Source organism: Delphinapterus leucas, chromosome 3 (genome assembly GCF_059928025.1).
Source record: "Delphinapterus leucas isolate spDelLeu-1000000601 "Yukka" chromosome 3, BTC_Dleu_Yukka2, whole genome shotgun sequence".
Classification (NCBI taxonomy): domain Eukaryota; kingdom Metazoa; phylum Chordata; class Mammalia; order Artiodactyla; family Monodontidae; genus Delphinapterus; species Delphinapterus leucas.
This window is the reverse complement of record NC_143131.1, coordinates 95,942,003-95,963,258: the sequence shown is the minus strand read 5'-3', so window position 1 is coordinate 95,963,258 and position 21,256 is coordinate 95,942,003. Positions and strand designations below refer to the sequence as shown.

Genomic DNA, 21,256 nt, shown 5'->3' with positions numbered 1-21,256 from the left:
CCAAACCTCACTGGAACTATTTATCTGGGTCTTGAAGGGAGACTGATTTGCTCTCTTGATCCTGAAAGCAAGTATAGCTGAGTCTCTCTCCTAAAGCACAACAGATTTTCTAAGACGGTTGGTTTTCTCAGAGCTGGAAGAATACTCAGGTTCACATAAATGGTCTACATTCTCTGAATCACCACAGTGGAGAGACAAAGGTGCACAATGGAGTCTTTTTTCGGTGGCCTTTGCTAGAGAAGGTGCTAAGAATCCAGTTTCACCAAGATGTAGGATCATTTCACTGAAGACATGCAAAGACTCTAAAGAAAATGCTAAAGAAATTCTGAAGAAAATTCCAAAGGAATTCCAAGACATTCTGAGCATGGTGTTTATGCCACTCATTCAGACACTTGGTCTCATTTGAACAAGGAAATCTCATTGTTTAGGAATTAGGCTTCACACATATTTAAAGAAAAATACCACAGAATGTTTAAAGGTATAGTGCTTTATGTATAAAACGTCATTTACTTTAGTTGACATCTTCTAATCTTCCTTGCATTGGGCATGAGTAAAGAAACAGCAGGATCTTGCATTGGTAAAGGAAGCGGTTGTATCTGTTTTCCACATTTGGGTTTACAACTTGCCTCCTTTGTTTTTTCAATGCCTTCCTAAAAAACAACGGAAAATCCCAAGTCTTCAGAAAAGGATTAGAAGGTCAAGAAACAGCCTTGGCCTAAGGTGAAAGAGCAGTATACAAGGAGTCAGGAGACCTAGGGCCTAGGCTCCCTTTGGCCACTGGCCAACTAGTCTGGGAATTTGGTCCACATCCCTCAAGCTGTCTGCCTTGATTTGCTCGTTAGTGCCATGAGAAGCTGGGCTAGGTCATCCCTCAAGTCCTTCCCAGCTCTAGTGTTTGTTTAATGATTTTCCTTTGAGAATTCCAGAGCCTTTATATAACTCACAAGGCTAAGAGTTCATTTAGGGAAGTATAGGGGCCTCAGCTCTGCTCTCATCACATACAACTAGTCAAGCTCAGAAAGATACTTTGGCCAAAGGTAATATGGGAACAGATTGTTCAGACACAGACTAGGGAGAGGTAAGAGAATTCATCATCCTAGGGATGCAGGTATTAGGATGGGGCTGCTGTCCAGCTTGGGGCTTGATAAGGGAAAACTGGCTTTTGGTTAGAATCCTAGTGTAAAGAATAGGTATAGAGGGAGACCCGAAGCCAAGGGTGGACCAGCTCTGCCACGAACATTGTCCTACTTTTGGCCAAGTCACTCGCCTCTCTGGGACACTATTTCTTTATAGGTGTGAAGGGAGGGTAATAAGATCAGCCCTGTCTTGCTCAGTAGCTTTTGATAAAGTCAAAATACATATGGGTGTAAAAGAGTTTGAAAACTGTACAGTGACACATAAATAGAAGGAATGTGATCAGCTTTGAAAGATGTTTCTGCCCCTGTGGCCGGCCTAGGGAGGAAGCAGGGCAGGGGAATTTCAGCACAGGGATGATGGGGGGAAGAGCCTGGGCTGAGGGTGGAGAGGCAGGATTAGGTAAAGAGCAGGCCTGGAAGACTGGTGAGTACAGGGAAAGCCTCCTACCCAGCAGCCAACTTCAGGCTGGGGTAGTTGGCAGCTCAGGCCTACTGTGTCCACTTCCAAAGGCCCTCTGTTTATTGACGGTGGCCTTCCTGCTGGAAATGTCTGTTGCACTCTTTCTTCTAAACAGAAAATGCCTGGCTATGGGACCCCAGGGGCTGATACCCTGTCGTCCCACCCTAGGGCCCTCTTGCCTTGTGAGACTCATGAGATTCCTGTTTGGTGGCTCCTGGCAGCTGCACAAGAAGCAGGTACCTTGATCACTTCTCAGGAGGGGGCTCCATAGACTAGCGAGGCAGTGACAGGGCTGAGGTAGACACCAGGTCAAGTAACAGCAATAATGATAATCATAGTTATTATTTTTGGAGCACCATGTGCCCGATGCTGAGGTAAATGTTCTATATACATTTGCTTGCTTGACTTTCACAGCTTCCCAATGAGCTTGTTATATATATATATTTTTCCAATTTAGAGAGGTTAGGAGAGTTCATGAGACCCTAAATCTCCTAGTGTACCTTAAAATTTTTTTAATTAAAAAATATTATTTAAATATGGTTAATTTACAATGTTGTGTTAGTTTCAGATGTGCAACAAAGCAATTCAGTTATATATATATATATTTTTCAGATTCTTTTCTATTATTGGTTATTACAAGATATTGAATATAGTTCCCTGTGCTATACACTAGGTCCTTGTTGTTTATCTTTTTTATATATAGTAGTGTGTATATATATATATTTTTTTTTCGGTACACGGGCCTCTCACTGTTGTGGCCTCTCCCGTTGCGGAGCACAGGCTTTGGATGCGCAGGCTCAGTGGCCGTGGCTCACGGGCCTAGCCGCTCCGCGGCATGTGGGATCTTCCCGGACCGGGGCACGAACCCTTGTCCCCTGCATTGGCAGGCAGACTCTCAACCACTGCACCACCAGGGAAGCCCCTAGTGTGTATATTTTAATTCCAAACTCCTAGTTTATCCCTCCCCTGCCTTTTGTAACCATAAGTTTGTTTGCTAAGTCTGTGAGTCCATTTCTGTTTTGTAAATAAGTTCATTTGTATCATTTTTTTAGATTCCACATATAAGCGATATCATATGATATTTGTCTTTCTCTGTCTGACTTATTTCACTAAGTGTGATAATCTCTAGGTCCATCCATGTTGCTGCAAATGGCATTATTTCATTCTTTTTTCTGGCTGAGTAATATTCCACTGGATGTATACACCACATCTTCTTTGTCCATTCATCGGTCGATGGATACTTAGGTTGCTTCCATGTCTTGGCTCTTGTAAATAGTGCTGCTGTGAACATTGGGGTGCACGTATCTTTTTGAATTACGTTTTTCTCCAGATATATGTCCAGGAGTGGGATCGCAGGATCATATGGTAGCTCTGTTTTTAATTTTTTAAGGAACCTCCATACTGTTCTCTATAGTGGTTGTACTAATTTACATTCTCACCAACAGTGTAGGAGGGTTCTTTTTTCTTTGCACCCTCTCCAGCATTTTTTATTTGTAGACTTCTTGATGTTGGCCATTCTGACCAGTGTGAGGCGATACCTCATTGTAGTTTTGATTTGCATTTCTTTAATAATTAGCGATGTTGAGCATCTTTTCAAGTGCCTCTTGTCCATCTGTATATCTTCTTTGGAGAAATGTCTTTTTAGATCTTCTGCCCATTTTTTTTTTTTTTTTTTTTTTGCGGTACGCGGGCCTCTCACCGTTGTGGCCTCTCCCGTTGCGGAGCACAGGCTCCAGACACGCAGGCTCAGCGGCTATGGCTCACAGGCCCAGCCGCTCTGCAGCATGTGGGATCTTCCTGGACCAGGGCACAAACCCGTGTCCCTTGCATCGGCAGGCAGACTCTCAACCACTGCACCACCAGGGAAGCCCTTCTGCCCATTTTTTGATTGGGTTGTTCTCCTAGCTTATCTTCATGATAGAATTGACTTTGAAACCACTTTGTTTAGACGCTAAATCCTATTCTCAATCATTGTACTGTTCTGCTTCTCCTGGTTCCACAGATTCTTATCAAGTCAGCCCAAAGTTGTCTGGACTTTAGCAGAATCCCAAAGTGATGATTGAGTCAGTTCTGAGCAGTTAAGAGACCAAGACACAACAGTGATCCAAAAAGGGCCTGATTTGGTCCTTTTTGGGGGGACAGAGGTAAAGTAAACAAAACCAGTAGTTCTATACTGGTGTAGGAAAAGAGAGATGCTCTGGAAGGGACAGAAGTGATTTGTTGTTGACCATTCCAGCCAGTGACGTGCTGATGCCACCTTGCACTGGCTCGCATCTGCCTTCAGGAGCCAGTTGTGTGCATCTCCTTCCAACTCTACATTCAGTCAAGTTAGATTAGCTTGGTCTTGGCCAAGGTGGGAGTATTAACAGTGTGGAAAATGGCAAACACTACAAATTAGAGTTTATTTCTCTGTAGAGCCAGTTGTTAAACATGTATCTGCACTGATTCTAGCCTTGTTTGTCTTTTTTTTTTTTCAGTGAATTGTAGGTCCCTCTAAAGAGTTGTTTCTGAAATGTGGTGTCTAAAGGGAAGTCTTAATTCTACATATGTAGATACTATACGTGGATTAAAGGAGCCATTCTAACATGTGCAGGTGAAGACATCACTGAAAGTTGCTCCATAACTAAACATGCTCAAGACAATTGAGTAAGAGTGGCAGGACTTTGCTGCCGGTTCCAGAAGGGCATCTTGCTCTCAGAGCTGCCATCTGGGGCTGCAGGGGAAGGGATCTGTGGTCAGTTTCCTTTGGCAAGGCCTGGTGGCTCGGATTATGACAGTGAGACTGCGTGTCTGTGTGAATGACCTTTTCCTTTTTTGCATTTAAAAATAACCTACCAAAGATAGCATGGATAAATGAAGCACAGGGCTGAGCGAATTCATTGGAGAAAAATATTTTTTCAGATCACCTGTCTTTTCAACTACATGTGCCTTCACTGGATATGGCACTTACAATGTTATCTGTAGAATCACCTCCCCTGATTTTCCATAGAAATGGGAACTAGGAATAGAATGGAAAAGTAGAACTAGAGGTGACCTCCATATCTCAGGTTTCCTATTGCTTCCCGAGTCTCTTGTATTAAGCCTTTTGTCTGAACTGGAGGAGAAACGTGCATTTCAGCTGTTCTCCCAGCTCCCTCCTTTCTCCCTCCGTGCAAGGGCTCCTGGGGAGGTAGAAATGTCTGTTAGACACTTACCTTGATGTCCTTTAGCTACAGTTATGAGAGAGTAGCACTAGACAGTCTCTCTTACTAAGGTCCCCTCTAGTTCAAAGAGATTCTGTGCCTAAATAACCAACATCCATGGGGCCTGCAGCACAGACAGTCCCTTGAAATGTGCCGTTCCAACTGCTTGAAGGGGGAACTGGGTTTCAGTCCTAGTTCTCTGGCCAGTTCAAGACATTTGTTCTTTCTTGATCTGGACTTAACAGGTAGAAGGATACCTTCCCCCAGATTCCCTAGTAAAGGAGCAGCCAGAGCTCTAGTGGAAATAACAAGAGATAAAATTAGCCACCCTGAGCAGCCGGTAGCTCACATGATGGGGTCGGGGAGTGCTGGGCCAGCTGGGAGGCGCTGCCTGGCACGGTCCTGCTTCTGTTGGGCTCTGTGCCACCCGGGAGGGTCTTACATAAGACATGTCACAGCAGCCTGCCCCTCCCTGCTGGGGCAGTTTGCAGGGCACAGGGTTAGCTGACCAGAGCCAAGCTCTATTTCTGGAAGGCAGAAAGTTCAGCTAAAGGGTAGCCACTGAGAAGATATTCGTTTACTCCATTGAAGGGAGCAGACACAGAGACTGCTAGAGGGAAAATTATTTTAGGAGATCATTTTGTACAGATACGCCAAGAACATTTGGGAGCGGAGCAGAGGAAGAAAGCAGAGCGTGAACAAACTTGAAAAGTAACTCTGTTCCTCTTGTTGTCATCCCTCCTTTGGCTACTGCACTGATTTCAACCCCAGGATTTTAGAAGTATGATTTATCCAGTGAGTCTGCCGAAACAAGACTGTATGATTTCATCTTTGCCACCCACCTAAACTTATGTTTGGATGCACATTGTATATAATATATTATACAGTAAATTATGATCATTCAACATCCTGGGGAACCTCTGTTAGCTGAATAAATACCAGATCCCCATGTTGGAGTGGACATTTGTTATTATATTCAGGTCGTGGGGAGGGGTGTTGCTATCATGCATGCATTTATCCATTTCACTACCTCACTACATGATTAATTCCTTCAAGACAGAAGGAGATACGAGGTATGGTGATAATGTGGCCAATTAAGGAGAAATTATTTGAACTCATGTCTTTGCTGGTGGTGATGGGTGTGTGGTGTGTGTGTGTGTGTATGTGTGTTGGTGGAGTAGGTGTGTATCATCTATTGGAAATGACAGTTTTGAAACGGTGTATGTCCAAAGCTAGGAAGGGGAGAGCCAAGCTGGGATCTAGGAACAGAGGTTAAAAAACTAGCACCCAAGGCAGGCTGTAAGCAGGGACACTGAGGCATGCGGGCAAGGAAAACTCCAGAAGGCAGAAACCAAATCAGGAAAGTGCTACCTGACAGCAGGAAAGAATAGAGAATGTGACCCAGGAAACTGGACTTTAATGAGCCCCAGGGCATTCCTGAAGCCCTAGGGTTAGCAGAGAGAGTGCACGCACCAAGGCCCAGAGCGATTCTGTCTGAACAGTTGCACCACTTGATATCTGATATTATATAGTCAGGTGAGCACCCAACATTTTTGGAGGGCACATCTTGGAAATTGCTTTCGGAGACAAGTTTTTGAACCACGCAAGAAAAAAATATAAGTTTTTTTGTGAATGATCTTGTTATTTTACTCTATTTAAGCAGAGGGGTGCAAGATAAAATTTGTGCCAGGTGGAAGACGGATGGGTGCCTGGGAATGCCCATTGGGAGGCCATCGCAGTGGCCCAGGAAGAGATGATGGTGGCCTTGACCAGGGTGGGTGGCTGGGGTGGGAGATGGGGGCCGGGGATGCAGAAAAGGTGACAGATTTGAGCACTAGTTAGACCACCGGCTGCTAACTGAAATGCCTATAGGCTTTTATATGTGTTTTAACTTTTCCATAATAAGTTTATTTTAATTGTAAAAAACAAGAGATGGAGAGCTCCAGTAATTATGCTGGAAACCTCCAAATTAAAAGAGACTTAAAAATAGATAGCTAGTGGGAAGCAGCCGCATAGCACAGGGAGATCAGCTCAGTGTTTGTGACCACCTAGAGGGGTGGGATAGGGAGGGTGGGCGGGAGGGAGACGCAAGAGGGAAGAGATATGGGAACATATGTACATGTATAACTGATTCACTTTGTTATAAAGCAGAAACTAACACACCATTGTAAAGCAATTATACGCCAATAAAGATGTTAAAATAAATAAATAAATAAATGAAGAGACTTAAACATATTTACCAATTGCAATGCAGGGGCCTTACTTGGATTCTTTTTTTTTTTTTTTAACATCTTTATTGGAGTATAATTGCTTTACAATGGTGTGTTAGTTTCTGCTTTATAACAAAGTGAATCAGTTATACATGTACATATGTTCCCATATCTCTTCCCTCTTGCGTCTCCCTCCCGCCCACCCTCCCTATCCCACCCCTCTAGGTGGTCACAAACACTGAGCTGATCTCCCTGTGCTATGCGGCTGCTTCCCACTAGCTATCTACCTTACGTTTGGTAGTGTATATATGTCCATGCCTCTCTCTCGCTTTGTCACAACTTACCCTTCCCGCTCCCCATATCCTCAAGTCCATTCTCTAGTAGGTCTGCATCTTTATTCCTGTCTTACCCCTAGGTTCTTCATGACATTTTTTTTCTTTAATTCCATATATATGTGTTAGCATACGGTATTTGTCTCTCTCTTTCTGACTTACTTCACTCTGTACGACAGACTCTAGGTCCATCCACCTCATTACAAATAGCTCAATTTCGTTTCTTTTTATGGCTGAGTAATATTCCATTGTATATATGTGCCACATCTTCTTTATCCATTCATCCGATGGTGGACACTTAGGTTGTTTCCATCTCCAGGCTATTGTAAATAGAGCTGCAGTGAACCTTTTGGTACATGACTCTTTTTGAATTATGGTTTTCTCAGGGTATATGCCCAGTAGTGGGATTGCTGGGTCATATGGTAGTTCTATTTGTAGTTTTTTAAGGAACCTCCATACTGTTCTGCACATTGGCTGTATCAATTTACATTCCCACCAACAGTGCAAGAGGGTTCCCTTTTCTTGTTCAAGCAAATTGTTAATTATGAGACTTGGAAAGTTGAACACTGACTTTTTGTATTAAGGAGTTGTTATTTTTACACGTGATAATGGCATTGTGGTATTTTTTTAAGAGTCTATATCTTTTAGAGATATATGCTGAGATATTTATAGATGAAATCATATGACTGGAGTTTTCTTCAAAAAATATGGGGGAGTGGGAAGGAATTAGCTGAAAAGAGATTGTCTCTGAGTTGAATTTTGTTAGAGCTGGATGATGGTTTCATGGGGACTCATTATACACGGCGCCAAGGCCTTCCTTGTGATGACAGCTGCTAGTGCCATGTGCCAGAAACTTTTCAGAGCTACATGTCTGCTCTGCTTATATGGATGAACATTGCTGTTGCTCTAGGATGAAGACATCCAAATGCCCACTTTAATAGAGAGATGAAACAGAGCCACAAGAAGGTGGGTGTTGTAGAGGAGCTTTTTTGTTTGTTTTAAATGTATGTATCCAGCTCTTTCTGCTAAAAATTGAAAAGAAGAAGCATTTTGGAATTTATCAAGATGAGTAATGATGTGTGGGAGAAGCTAGTTGCCCCCTTTCTCTTTTCCTTCCTTAGAAGCTGAACCCTAATTGTTTGGCAGGCTTCACTGCTGCCTAAACATTTCCCAGCCTCCTTGTTATCAGGTGTGGCCATGTGATTTAGTTCTGGTCAATGAGATGTAAGCAGAAATGTTATGTGGATGTGTAAAACAGAGAGCTAGTGGTAACCGGCTGTATAGCACAGGGAGCTCAGCTGGGTGCTCTGTGGTCACCTAGATGGGTGGGATGGGGGGGCAGCAGGAGGGAGGTCCAAGAGGGAGGGGATGTATGTATACATATAGCTGATTCACTTCATTGTACAGGGAAAGTAACACAACATTTTAAAGCAACTATACCCCAATTAACAAAGAAAAAAAAAGAAACATTATGTGGAACTTTCTGGAAGGCTCTTTAAAGGGAGCTGACTCATCTAGGAGGTGTGTCCCTCTTTTCTTCCCTCTCTTTTTCTTGCTGCCTGGAATGCAGGTGTGAGGTGTAGAGCTCCAGTAACTATGGAGGACCACTGAAACTGGAAGTCACATACCCAGTGTGGCAGAGCAGAGAGAAAGAAGGAGCCTAGGTCACTGATGACTCTCTGAACTTCCTGTCTCTGGACTTATTTTTCAAAGTGAAAATATACTTTCATGTGGTTGAGCCAAAATTACTCTAGATTTTTAATTAGATGCAAAGAGCCTAAATGCTAATTAATACAAGTAACAGATTGTTTATTGTTAATAAATAAAACATTAATCAAAAATAAAAGTGTATAGAGTTGTTTATTCAGCAATTCCAGTCAGGATTTCACCCTGTAGATATGCACCGAGATAGTATTGTTTGCAAGAGCAAACACTACAAGCAACCTAAGTGTCCACGCATGGGCACTGGGTACACAGACAAGCCTTTAGTGGGTTATCAGGGAGCCAGTCGAACAGTGAGATCTGTGTTGCCGTGAAAGAGCCTCAGTCCTTATCATTCAGTGAAAATGAGTAAGTTACAGAGAAGCATGTGTAGTTTGATCTCTTGTGTAAATTATATCGTATAAATATAAATTATATTATTATATATTTAATTACTATATTTTATTATACCATATATAAATTATATATGATTTTATATAATTATACGTATGTTTTATCTATTTACTCTATTTTATTGTACCATATATATGAATTATATATATAAATTGAATTGAAAAACTGAATTATATACCATATATAAAAATTATATATACATATATTATATATATATGTATCTGTATACATTTATATGGTATAATGTTATATATGTATGTATATCATTTTTATATATGGTATATGTATAACCATATATATATATGTATATATTTTTTTCACCTAGAAGGAAATAAAAATGTGCTAACTGATGGAAGAGAGGACCAGGGAGTTGGTGTGGGGAGAGGCTTTTATTTGTCACTGTATATATTTTTGTACAGATTGACTTTTCTCTCTACAGTCTTTCTTTATATTAATAAAAGAATTACTTCCAATAGCACACATTCTCTCCAAGCCTAATTTTATAAATTAATAGCACAAAGAGTTTGACTCATTAAATTTCCTTCAGTATCATTATCTTAATATTTAAGGTATAGACTGATTTCGGTCTGTACTAATTTAAATGGTTACAATAAAGGTATTATTGGGCTTCCCTGGTGGCACAGTGGTTGAGAGTCTGCCTGCTGATACAGGGGACACGGGTTCGTGCCCCGGTCTGGGAAGATCCCACATGCCGCAGAGCGGCTGGGCCCATGAGCCATGGCCACTGAGCCTGCGCGTCCGGAGCCTGTGCTCCGCAGCAGGAGAGGCCACAGCAGTGAGAGGCCCACGTACCAGAAAAAAAAAAAAAAAAAAAGGTATTATTGTCCCCCTCCCATCTCCCTGACACTGTTCTTCTCTCCCTCTTTCTCCCTCTCTTTTACTCCCACTCCTCACCCTCCTCTCCTTTCCCCGCTCTCCTCCTTCCATAAATATGTAATATTACTGACCAAGGACCTGGTCTTCCCAAGGCCCATGCAGAGGATCAGGGAGACCAGAACACAGGAAAGCATCTCCCCAGGAATGGCTGAGCTAGCTGAGGATTCTGTCCACCAGTGCCAGGACAGAAACAGATACTCTGCCTGAACACACAGTCCTGGGAACTCTCAGTGGCCTCCAAGTGGTTTTCACCAGGTTGTTTGTTTGTTGCAGGTGAATGAGGTCACGTGTGCTCCGACAGGAGTTGGCACATGTCCAGGAGTTTATTTACTTAGGCTTCAAGTGAAGGCAAAGGTTTATTGTGACACTTTCCCGCAGCATCAGAGCTCTGCTTACGAGAGCAGGATGGGAACACAGCAGCAAGACAGCCATGTGCCATGAGGCAGATGGCAGAAGAGGTGACATTTGTTTCCAAGGGATCTCAAGGCCCTGCGAAGCCCACAAGAGCTGCTCAATTGATGTTTTCAATTTTAGGACAGTTATTTCTACGGGAAATAACCTTAGTTCCTGACCACATACTTTAGTGATAAAATCTGAACCTTGGCAACCCCGTGAACCGGAAAGGATTACCATAGGATGATCAAGAAAACTCATGTCTAAAGAATGGCAAGTTCCACGGTTGCTTCAGGGATGGATTCTCACATAGATTAATATGAGTTGATAAAGTCTGAGAGATGAAGGGAGGAACATGGGGGAAATGAGGGGTCTAGGAATTTGACACTAGACCAGGTGTATTGGTCCCAACCAGTCTGGTTTTGAAATCCATGCCTGAAAGTTTGGTGGGTGATTTCAGGCACAGTTAGATCCAGGGCTCTCAACAGTACGTGAAGGACTTTTGTCACTGCCTTTTTCCCTCAGCCCTGCTTTCCTCAGTGTTAGTTTCATGCACAGTCAGGCATTCCCTACATGTTGGTAAAGGGTTACCAAGGGGTTCCATCTACCAGTTTAGCAATCCTGGGGTCAAATACCTTTTTCTCTGTATTTCTAACAATGTCAGGGCCGATTTTCACTGCTCAGTTTGGGACACATGCCCATCTCTGAACCAGTCACTGCCCCTGTGATCTTCTAGGCCCAGACCTGGTACCCAGTCCTGGAGCCAGTCACACCAGACTGGGGAATGGGAGGGGAATTTCAAGGGAAAATTAGTGTGTTGTTATCAATCAGAGGCAGGAGGAGATAGCTGACAGGCAATTAAATACCCCCTACACTGGCATAGACTGCCTAGCTTCAAGTTTTTTCCAGTAGTAAATGAAACGGAGAAGGGGGACTACCAATGTACCCCCAGTATACGATCCTTCTTGGAAATGTTAGAGATCACAGGCTCCCAGACTACAACCAAGGCTTTGGGGCTTACTCTAGAGTTTTTGGGTGTCTTGTAGTTATCCCAAGTATTGGGGTTGAAAACAGATTGGGACTAGAAAATATAAATGTGTTCTTAGAGGTATTCTCCACGCCTGGATGAATTTCTGGTCTAGGATTTTCCTCAGAAAGGTAGAATATTAGAAAAATTTTCCTAAGGAGTCCTTAGGAAATCCTAAGGAGTCAGCCTGTTTTATTATTGCCATTGTTCCATTATTGCCTCTAATTAAAGACTTTCAAAGCAGTGAGTAAAGGGAGAGCTGGACTCACGCTCAGGAGTTCTGCCCCCAAGTCAGGGGGCTCTTCTCTGCTCTGCTGTGGGTGGGTAGAAAAAGCAGTAAAGAACATTGGTGCCACCTTCCAGAAATGGCATGTTTGAAAATAAATCTTTGTAAGACCGAGAAATGTTGCCTTTCTTAATACACAGATTGAGTGGAGTCTACAGAGACTTGGAAAATGGTGGATCAGAAGGCAAATGATGTGGTTGAACCAAGCAAGCAGAGAAAAATGCAGTACTGCCAGCCCTTTCACCATGTCAGAACATGAGAACTGGGTGAAGACAAGTAGCTCACCTGCCAATTTTCTTCCTTACTGGGGAGAGAATATTCTGGAACTCTTCCTACAGGAAAGGTCATCAGGCATAGACCTATTTCCAAACAAACATTACTAGCAAGGAGGAGTGGTATAGTTTGGAAATGTGAAGAAAGAAGAGAAAGGATTCAATTTTGGCTGCAGGAACAGCTCAGGTGATGCCCAGGGGAGAAGCGCCAGCCACAGACCTGTCAGTTAGATTCTACCTCTGAGCATACTGGGAAGTTTTCACAGAGCTTCTGGTCATTCCTCATTCCTTTTACTGAGGACGGTTCAGGAAGTCCAGGTTAGACAAACCCTGTGCCACCTTCTCAGTTCCAGGACATGACCCAAAGAGGAAGCAAGATCTGGAAATGTCAACAAAGGTAACCCAGTTGACCTGCCACACATACTTCCTCACCTACAACTATTGGAAAGGGCCATCCTACCTACCATGGGACTGGACCAGGAATAGCCCCTAACCAAACCAGGAACCAACTGAATTACTCTTTCTGAAATCGGAGACATAGCTAGAACTGCCAACATGCTTGAGGAACATAAGGAAACAGATACATGGAACGTAAGCTGAGGCACCAGGGCGACCACTTGCTGCACTGGGGACCCTGAGCCTGAGTGACAAGCACTTTTCTGTTTTAGACCCACTGATTCATGTGTGTGGACCCCCATAGGCTTTGGAGCCTGTGACCCCTGTGCTAAGTAAGGGAGCTCAGCTCTGGCTGTGGAGGGTTTCTCAGGGATCCCAGTTCCTGTCCCTTCTGAGGTGTAATTTAGTAGTTATCCTGAATTCCCAAGGCTTTTTCATACATAGAGCGAGCACTCTCTCTTCTCTCTGCTACCCTCACACAATACACAACTTATCTGAGCAAAGTTGGGTGGGTTTCAGACCCAGCTGCCAAACGAGCTTTCAGTAAAACAACTTCTGAGCATTAACCTAGCGGAGGCAAGATGCCATGGGGAAGGGAACTGGAGTGTATGGCACTTCATTTCCATGCCTTCACCTGGAGCCATTGGCCCCTCTAAAAAGGTCCTCCACACACCTCCTTGGCGGCCTCTGAACCCCTGTTAATGTGGATTCTTTCAGGCTTCACCCCACCCCAGCACCTGGGCATAGCTAACTATGTCATGGAGACATCAAGCTATAAATGACTTTTTTTTTTGCCCCTACCTTCTCGCTCAAGTTGTCAACTTGTATGTTCAGGAGATAGTTTTAGATGTTTGCTTGTTTTTTGCGGAATTTTGGTGACCTCACTCACTGGGTCTGTGTATAGATGCCAGGAGAGGAAAGGGTGCTCACCGTCGGCACTCAGAGACCTGTGTGTTTTGGGGCTGTTGCCCAAGGAAGTGGGTGTGCAGCATGCTTTAAAGCCATCGTGCCGTACTGTGCTCTCTTCCGTGAGTCAGTCATGTGCTGTCTAAAATAGGTGTTGAGTGTGGGCAGGGCAGTTCAAAGACAACAGGACTCATCGAGTTTATTCCCAGGGAGAGTGCGACCCCTCATGCAAAGGCTTGGTGAGGCTCCTTTTGGCTGTTGTAAGGGTCGGATTGAGCATACAAACCCACTGAGCGGACTGGTTCAGCTTGGCCCTGGTGATCCCCACATACAGCTGTGTGCTGTGTCTTTAGGGAGGTGAGAGCAAGTGGATTTTACCAAATGTCTGGACGTGAGGCAGGCGCATACTTGTGGCTGGGCGTTCCTAATAAACTCTACAGTGTGTGGTTCCCTAAGAATGCGCAAGCTCACTAATGGAGCCGAAGACTGAGGCACGCTAGGGATTTTCACACTTTTAGAACATGTGTTTGGAGATGAGGAACCCTCCCCTGCTCCACACACTTGTATGAACATGTTCTCATGTTGGTCATGTGAACGTTTAACCAACAGCTCAGGCTGATACAGGACAGTTGGCTTAGTTCTAAGGCTACCCATGGCCCTTCCTGCTCAGCCGGCTATTCCATGTTAGATCATTGAAAGGGTCATCACATGACTATGAGCAATCCCATGTGAGACCTGAGGAAAGGAGCCTTCTGATTTGAAAAGGCCACGTGGTGATGAGCAAACTCCAGGCAATCTGCAGTTGTAATGCATCAGGGCACGGAATGGACACCTTTTCTGCAGTGCAAGGAGGAGGTGAAGTAGTTGTTTAGAAATATTGCAAATACTGGTGCAAGAAAAGCTAGGAATTTCCAAGGATTACATGTGGCAGGTGCCTGTTGTGTCAGAGAAAACCTTTAGAGATCACTCTGTAGGGGGCGAGGAGGAAGGTTTGCTGGACTAACAAAAATACTTGCTTTCCACCCAGCCTTGCCCTAGGCAGATACGTGGCAGAAGGTTATCCTTCAACTTCCCTTTCTGTACCATTTTCTTGACCTCGCTCTTAGCTTTCACATCCCATATCACCACCATCCATGCTGTAGGCAACCGTCACTCTCTCAGTCCTCTTATATCCCTCATTTTTATCCTAGAATAAGTATTAGTCACTGTGTTAAGTCTTCCGAGATGATTCTAAGCCTTACTGTTAACTGTGAAATATTAGAAGAATGTGTCCCCCTTTTAGTGACCATCATCAGAAGTGGAAGGCCCTGTGGACAATAGGAGGGCTTTTGTACTTTCTTGACACTGCAAATCATGATTTAAGGCAAACTCTGCTTAAGGCAAAGACAATAGCATATCCAACAAGAGACCAGGAGCAGAAAGTCATCCAAACAGAAGGACAGTGTCTCTGAAAGGGACTCACATTTTTCTTATGTGTTGCCGCTTTTTTTGTTGTTATTTTTGTTTGTGTTAATTTGTTTTTTAAATTATATTTTGTTTTAGTTTGTTTTTTGAGAACTTGACATTTTCCCTCCCCTGGTGCCCACAACTGTGGGAGCAGCATTGGCTGGCCCATGGCATCTCTTTGGGACTCAGGAGTCACTACAGCTTCCGGGTAAGATTTCAGGTCCTGAGGGTCCCTCCCTACTGCATTTTGGGAAGACATTTTAAGCAAGAAGAGAGCTACTAACAAACTACAATATAGTTGAAAACTTTGCTGTCAGATGGTAGTTATATACAGCCTGAGTCTCACCTTGTCGTCACTCGTAAAGGCTACCTCTGAGCCCAGGCTCCCAGTACATACAGATATGTCATCTGATTGCCTTATTGCTTAAATTTGTTAACTTTTGAGAGCAATATCATGGAGACTAAGTAAAGGAAGATTCTAGGATTGTTAAACTTGCTAAAGCTTTTCATCAGTTCTCAGATGATTTCTGAAATGATCACATTTGGAGACATATTGCATGCAACGTTTCCACCTGTTAGAGCCCCATGAAATGGCCATTCCAAATGGTAATAATGCCAGGAAGTGAGTCGTATTCTTGCTAGATGAAAACCCCATTAAGACTTCATTTGCTTCAAAGTAATTTACTTGGACCTCTTTCCTTACCTGAGTTAATGGTTCTTATCAATGTCCCAGTGCTCAAGGGATATAGTAGGCATTGTTTTTCTTTTTTTATAAGGAGAAAAAAAATATTGAGAAGGCAGAACTACAGCTCGTTCCCTCTGAGTGGGGGTCTGTTCTTTTTTTTTCCTATCACAGTTCTGTCAATTCTCTTGCCAATATTTTCTAATTTCTTTCTTAGTTCTAAAGATTTTCTTCTAATTTATTCCACCCTCCAATTCGATGTCCCGCCTAGTAACAATTTCCCATTCTCCCCCCAGTGTCTTTCCAGTCAACATCTAACTTTGCTTCCTCCTCGTTTCTTTTACCTCATGACTTCTTCTCTTACCCATAATCATAATTGGGTGGGTTTTTGCCATCCATGCAACAGTGGCTCAGTGGGATATCTGATAAATTCCCAAAGCCTTACAGTTTGACAGTAGCCAAATTCTGTATCCACGTGGCCTGACATCCTCTTTACTAAACACACATTCTCATCGCCTATAAGTAATCCTACCCCCTTTGGAGTCCTCCACCACCACCACCAATTTTGAATATTTTTTTTCCAATCTCCTGACATTATGAAGATTTTCTCAGCTTGCTGAAAGGAGAGCAGTGCTACTGTGTCATAATATTCAAAGTTCTCTTACACACATCCCCCATCTTTTCTTCTTCCTAATACCTACTCCCCACCTGCACTCTATTCAAACTCATTTCATTCTGCATACCTGGTGTTTTCCTATTCCTTGCTGGAGAAGGCATCACTGTAAAGCTGTCTAGATGGTCAACCACCAAAAATGTGCAAGGATCTCACAAGACCATGATCATAGGCCTAATTGGAGAATAACGACATCCCACAATTGCACATAAACATGTTCCCATTTCAGTTTATGTCAATTATTAATAGAAAATTTAGCTGTTTTTTTAGAGAAATGCATTGTTTTGGGTTACTTCATCTTCAGAATCCATTTAATTGGCTTTTTCCCAGATTTTTAGTTAGAACTAAACAAAAGCTATTGTAGACTAGAAAACATCAAACAAATATATCATGATTTCATTGCAAGTTGGTTTCACAACCTGCATACTTGAAAAATGAGCATCATCAGCTGAGTTTAAATACAATAGAGATATCAGAACTCGACCCACTGGCCACACAGGAAAAGATATTTACGTAAGCAAGCTTTCAAAAATCAGTAACTAGAGTGACATTTGATGTGGCACTTGATAAACAACAGCTAAAATGAAAAGTGTTAGTTATCCATGGTGATGACTAATGATAAAATATGCATTGCTTCAATATTTCCATGTGTGGGAGAAACAAGTACGACAAGGAGGGCAGAGCCTTTCGTGATGAATGTTCCAGCCGGTGAGACTGCCAGGTGGTTCTGAGTCTCTGTAGAAAACTGTTTAGAAGGCTTGCCCTCTCAGAGGAAGTCAGCTCTGCTGCTTGAAGGTAGTGGTTTACAAAAGCCAGGGAGCTTTGAAAATACAGCAGACATAGCAATAACCATGGCCTCTACCCATGATAACCAAATAAAAATATCCAGGGTGTCAATGTTCTGTCTTAAAGCTCCCAGCTGATTCTAATGTGCAGCCAGAGTTGAAAGCCATAGCTCTAGGCCTGGTGACTTATGAATTTTGAGGGTGGACAAGGAAATGTGGTTCCATTTCAGGGTGGTGGACGAAGAATATCATCCGGCATCTTCATCCCTGCAGCAAGGGCCTTAACTGATGATCCTAAGTAAGAAGTGAAACTTTCAGTGAACCAGAAACCAGGATAAATCCTAAAGTATGGGATGTACACTGGATTGATGCAAAAACGCAGAGCCCAATCTAAACTGTGTACGGAAGACGAGTGCCAAAAAGGTGAAGGAGCACCAAGACTCCATCCCCAAATGTGGCAGACACCCGAAGCAGGAGGGTAACAAGGACAATCAACACTTCGGTCCTTGGGGCACTGCTGCAGGAGGGGCCATCAGTTCACCCTCTACTGATGCCTTTCCATCTGCTCTTGAGCCAAACAGCAGTGACAAAGTGTCAGTCTCCAGGTCGGAGTCATGGCCAGGGAGCCCAAATTAGATGGATATGGCTCTGTGTCATGAGGAGGGGAATTGGGCACCAGACCTGAACACCCCAGAGAAATCTCACCCAGTGGCTTTTCCTTCTTCACTGTCCCTGAGAAAAGGCCAGAGGACAATTTAGAACAGCAATCTCCCCAAGAAGATGACTACTCATTGACAGACAATGCAATTTAATGGAGAATCTCAACCATATAGATTACAGAGACAAGATCACCACACATAAGAAGAAGACCAACGCTACAGAAGATGACAAACTCAACAAGATGGATGAACTAACAACACCCAAGCAAGATAAGTGATAGAGCAAGCAAAGCAGGAATGAAGAATAAGCATACGTTGATTTTCTGATAGATGTGTGAGGATAGAGCAGTCGCAAATAAATCAACTGGAGGTCATGGAGATTAAAATTTGGTCCTTATAATAAAAAACTGAATAAGCAGATGAAACTGATATTTTTCCTGAAATTTAATTTTATTAAAGACTAATGATGTCTTATAACCTAGTGACTAGTGATAGTTCGTAAGTTTAGTAGTTTACTTTTTGGAAAGCGTATAACAATATTCAAATAAGACATTATAGAAAGTATTTTAAAGAATGAAATGTTTTCTGTAATTCTTTTTAAAAGGCTTGGTCCATTTTGAAAAATTGACAATGAATGAAAAATAAAATCAAAAGAAAGAAAAATAAGTTTTCCCCTCAAATACATAAGAAACACTTGCTGGTATTTGTATTTGAAGTGCCTGGAGTAAGATGGGCTGAATTTTTCAAAGGCAGTTAGTAATAGCTTGTACAAGGACTTGTTTCATTTGATCTAGCACCAACTAAAATAAAAATAAATATACCATTTAAGATATAGTCTGGTTTCTCCTCCATTTCTCATACTGCCCCATTACTCCAGGGCACAGTACTTAAGCACTCATTCTCAGATTACACACACTGGCAAGATTTTTTCCCCTTAAGATAGGATGTCAGCGAACGCCAGCAGGTATCAACTTCTTTGATCAGGAATAAAGAACTCTACCTTCAGCAAATTCAATTACTTTCCTGGTCCTGTCATATAAAGCCTTTCTATTGCCACATCTGTTTTCTAATTATGATGGTTATTTCTGTCAAGGAAATTTCCCACCAGGCATGCTTGATCTATTTCTATTTCCTAATGATACAGTATTTTATTTTATGCAGTATCACAAGTTTTCTTCTATTCATTCTTCTTTTTAAAATACTTTGTTACTCACCAAGGCATAGAGATCAAAAAGAGAACTGTCAAGTAGATCGTAAAACACTTTTTTTTTGGCTGCATGGGATGTGGGATGTGGGATCTTAGTTCCCCAACCAGGGATTGAACCAATGCCCCCCGCAGGGGAAGCGCACAGTGTTAACCACTGTGCCTCCAGGGAAGTCCCTTAAAACACGTTTCTTAACTTGAGTAACATCTGAAAACATAAGACGTCAATTACATTTTCCATTAAAGAAAATGCATTCAATTTTGGTGCTTGTACAAGAACTTACAATGTCAGTTTCTAACATGTTATATCCTTCAGTGAACACATATTTTCAAAAGAAAATAAATCATATTGAAGTAACACTTCCCTAAATTTTTATAGCAAATTGAAAATTCTGAGTAAACTGAAGGTATGTTTAACAACAAAAGTAATATAGCTCATATGGCCTCCTTATAGGTTTCTTAGTTTAAAGACAGCAGTAAACTCGCATTCTGCAGTGGATTGGTAAATCCAGTTATTTTTATCTGGAATTTTATAGAGGTAGCATCTCACAAAACCACATCCCCTGTGCTAGAAATGTCTTTTTTGGTATCTGGCTACACAAAAGCTTCTGATGAAATACTTTCTGCAAATTAGTATAATGTTAATTTTTTACTTTTCCAGAAAAATATGAAACCTTACCAATCACTTATTCTTACTGAACACAAGTTAGATTACTACCAGTTGCTCTTGTACTTTTGGTCTATAAGAATTTTTTAAAGTTTAGACATTTTTAATGTTTCTGAATTGCACACTCCAGAAGACAGCTGGATAAAACACACTAGACAATTTCAAAAAAAAAATCTTTTTTTTAATTAATTATTTTTGGCTGTGTTGGGTCTTCGTTGCTGCGTGCAGTCTTTCTCTAGTTGCGGAGGCGGGGGCTACTCTTTGTTGAGGTGTGCAGGCTTCTTCTTGCAGTGACTTCTCTTGTTGCGGAGCACAGGCTCTAGGCCCGTGGGCTTCAGTCGTTGTGGCACTTGGGCTCAGTAGTTGTGGCGCATGGGCTTAGTTACTCCGTGGCATGTGGGATCTTCCCGGACCAGGGCTCGAACCCGTGTCCCCTGCATTGGCAGGCAGATTCTTAACCACTGCGCCACCAGGGAAGTCCCCAAAAGGCAAATCTTACTATCAGACTCATTTGGCATATCCTTAGTATCCCGAATAAAATCCACAGAAGGGAAACTAATATAATTTTCAAAGAATTCATTCATGGTGGGGTCTTAGAACAAGGAACTCCATGTGAAGAAAGGAAGAGTTCTGCTCATCTTGCTAATCACAAGGATTTTTCCTCGTGGGGTAATTGAGTTTTTTGGTGTCTCTGTGGGACTTTTGTTTGCAGGAAAGCATGCATACAGGCCCAGATCTGATTGGTTTCTGTTCCACAAAATGTTTCCAACACTCCCTTTTTCTCGTAATATTCCAGGACCAGTTTTGTTTGGTCTTAGTAAACCTTCATTCTCTTGATAAGTGTTTCTGGTTTATCATCCACACGCTGAATGAGAGGCTCTTCAGTCACATCATCCACGTCGACTGCTTTGGGAGGGTTAAATTCGAGGTTGTAGCCGCGGCCACTGGCTGGATGAATCCAGCGAGCTGTGAGGCGTTGCCGGATGACCTCAAAGGGCACATTCAGGTTCATCACCAGGTGTACCTGATAAACTCTATCCAGGGCTTCAGCCTGTGTGAGTGTCCTGGGGAAACCACACAACAGCCAGTTATACTGGGTGAAATTTTTCAGCTCCTGGAGGATAAGCCGAGTCATGAGGTCTTCTGGGATGAGCTTCCCCTGGGCCATGAAAATGTTGGCCAGCACACCAATTTCTGTGTCCCTCAGCATGTTGTCTCAGAGCACGTCCCCGCTGGAGAACTTCTTCAGCTGGAAGTGTTTGATGATGCGCAGCGCCAGGGTGCTCTTGCCGGAGCCCGGGGTGCCCACGATCATGGAGCGCAAAACTGCCTTGACGCTCCCATGGCTGCTGAGTGAGGCCAGGGCCAAGCCAACGGTTGGGCTCCTGGTTGGACGCCAGCTGCGCCTGCGCGCTCGCTCCCAGTCGCGGCGGCCTGACGTCGGGGGTGGAGCCGCGAAGAAGCGCAGAGGGCGAGAGGGCGTAACCCACGTGGAAACTGACGGATGCTACGGAAGAAGAGCGTATGC

At 43.0% G+C, this 21,256-nt stretch overlaps 1 protein-coding gene across 4 annotated transcripts in view; it reads left to right on the top strand.

The window, feature by feature from the left end:
* LOC115801621 (uncharacterized) overlaps positions 1-21,256 on the top strand; it is a 169,576-nt gene that overhangs the window by 57,509 nt on the left and 90,811 nt on the right. For all 4 annotated transcript variants that reach the window (XR_016392743.1, XR_016392742.1, XR_016392744.1 and 1 more), the window contains exon 1: positions 1-21,256. This exon is cut by the window's left edge and continues 57,509 nt beyond it. Coding sequence is in view for 1 of the 4 variants with exons in the window: in XM_089909183.1 (XP_089765309.1) it covers positions 20,862-21,256 (395 nt within the window). In the remaining 3 variants the exon portion in view is untranslated.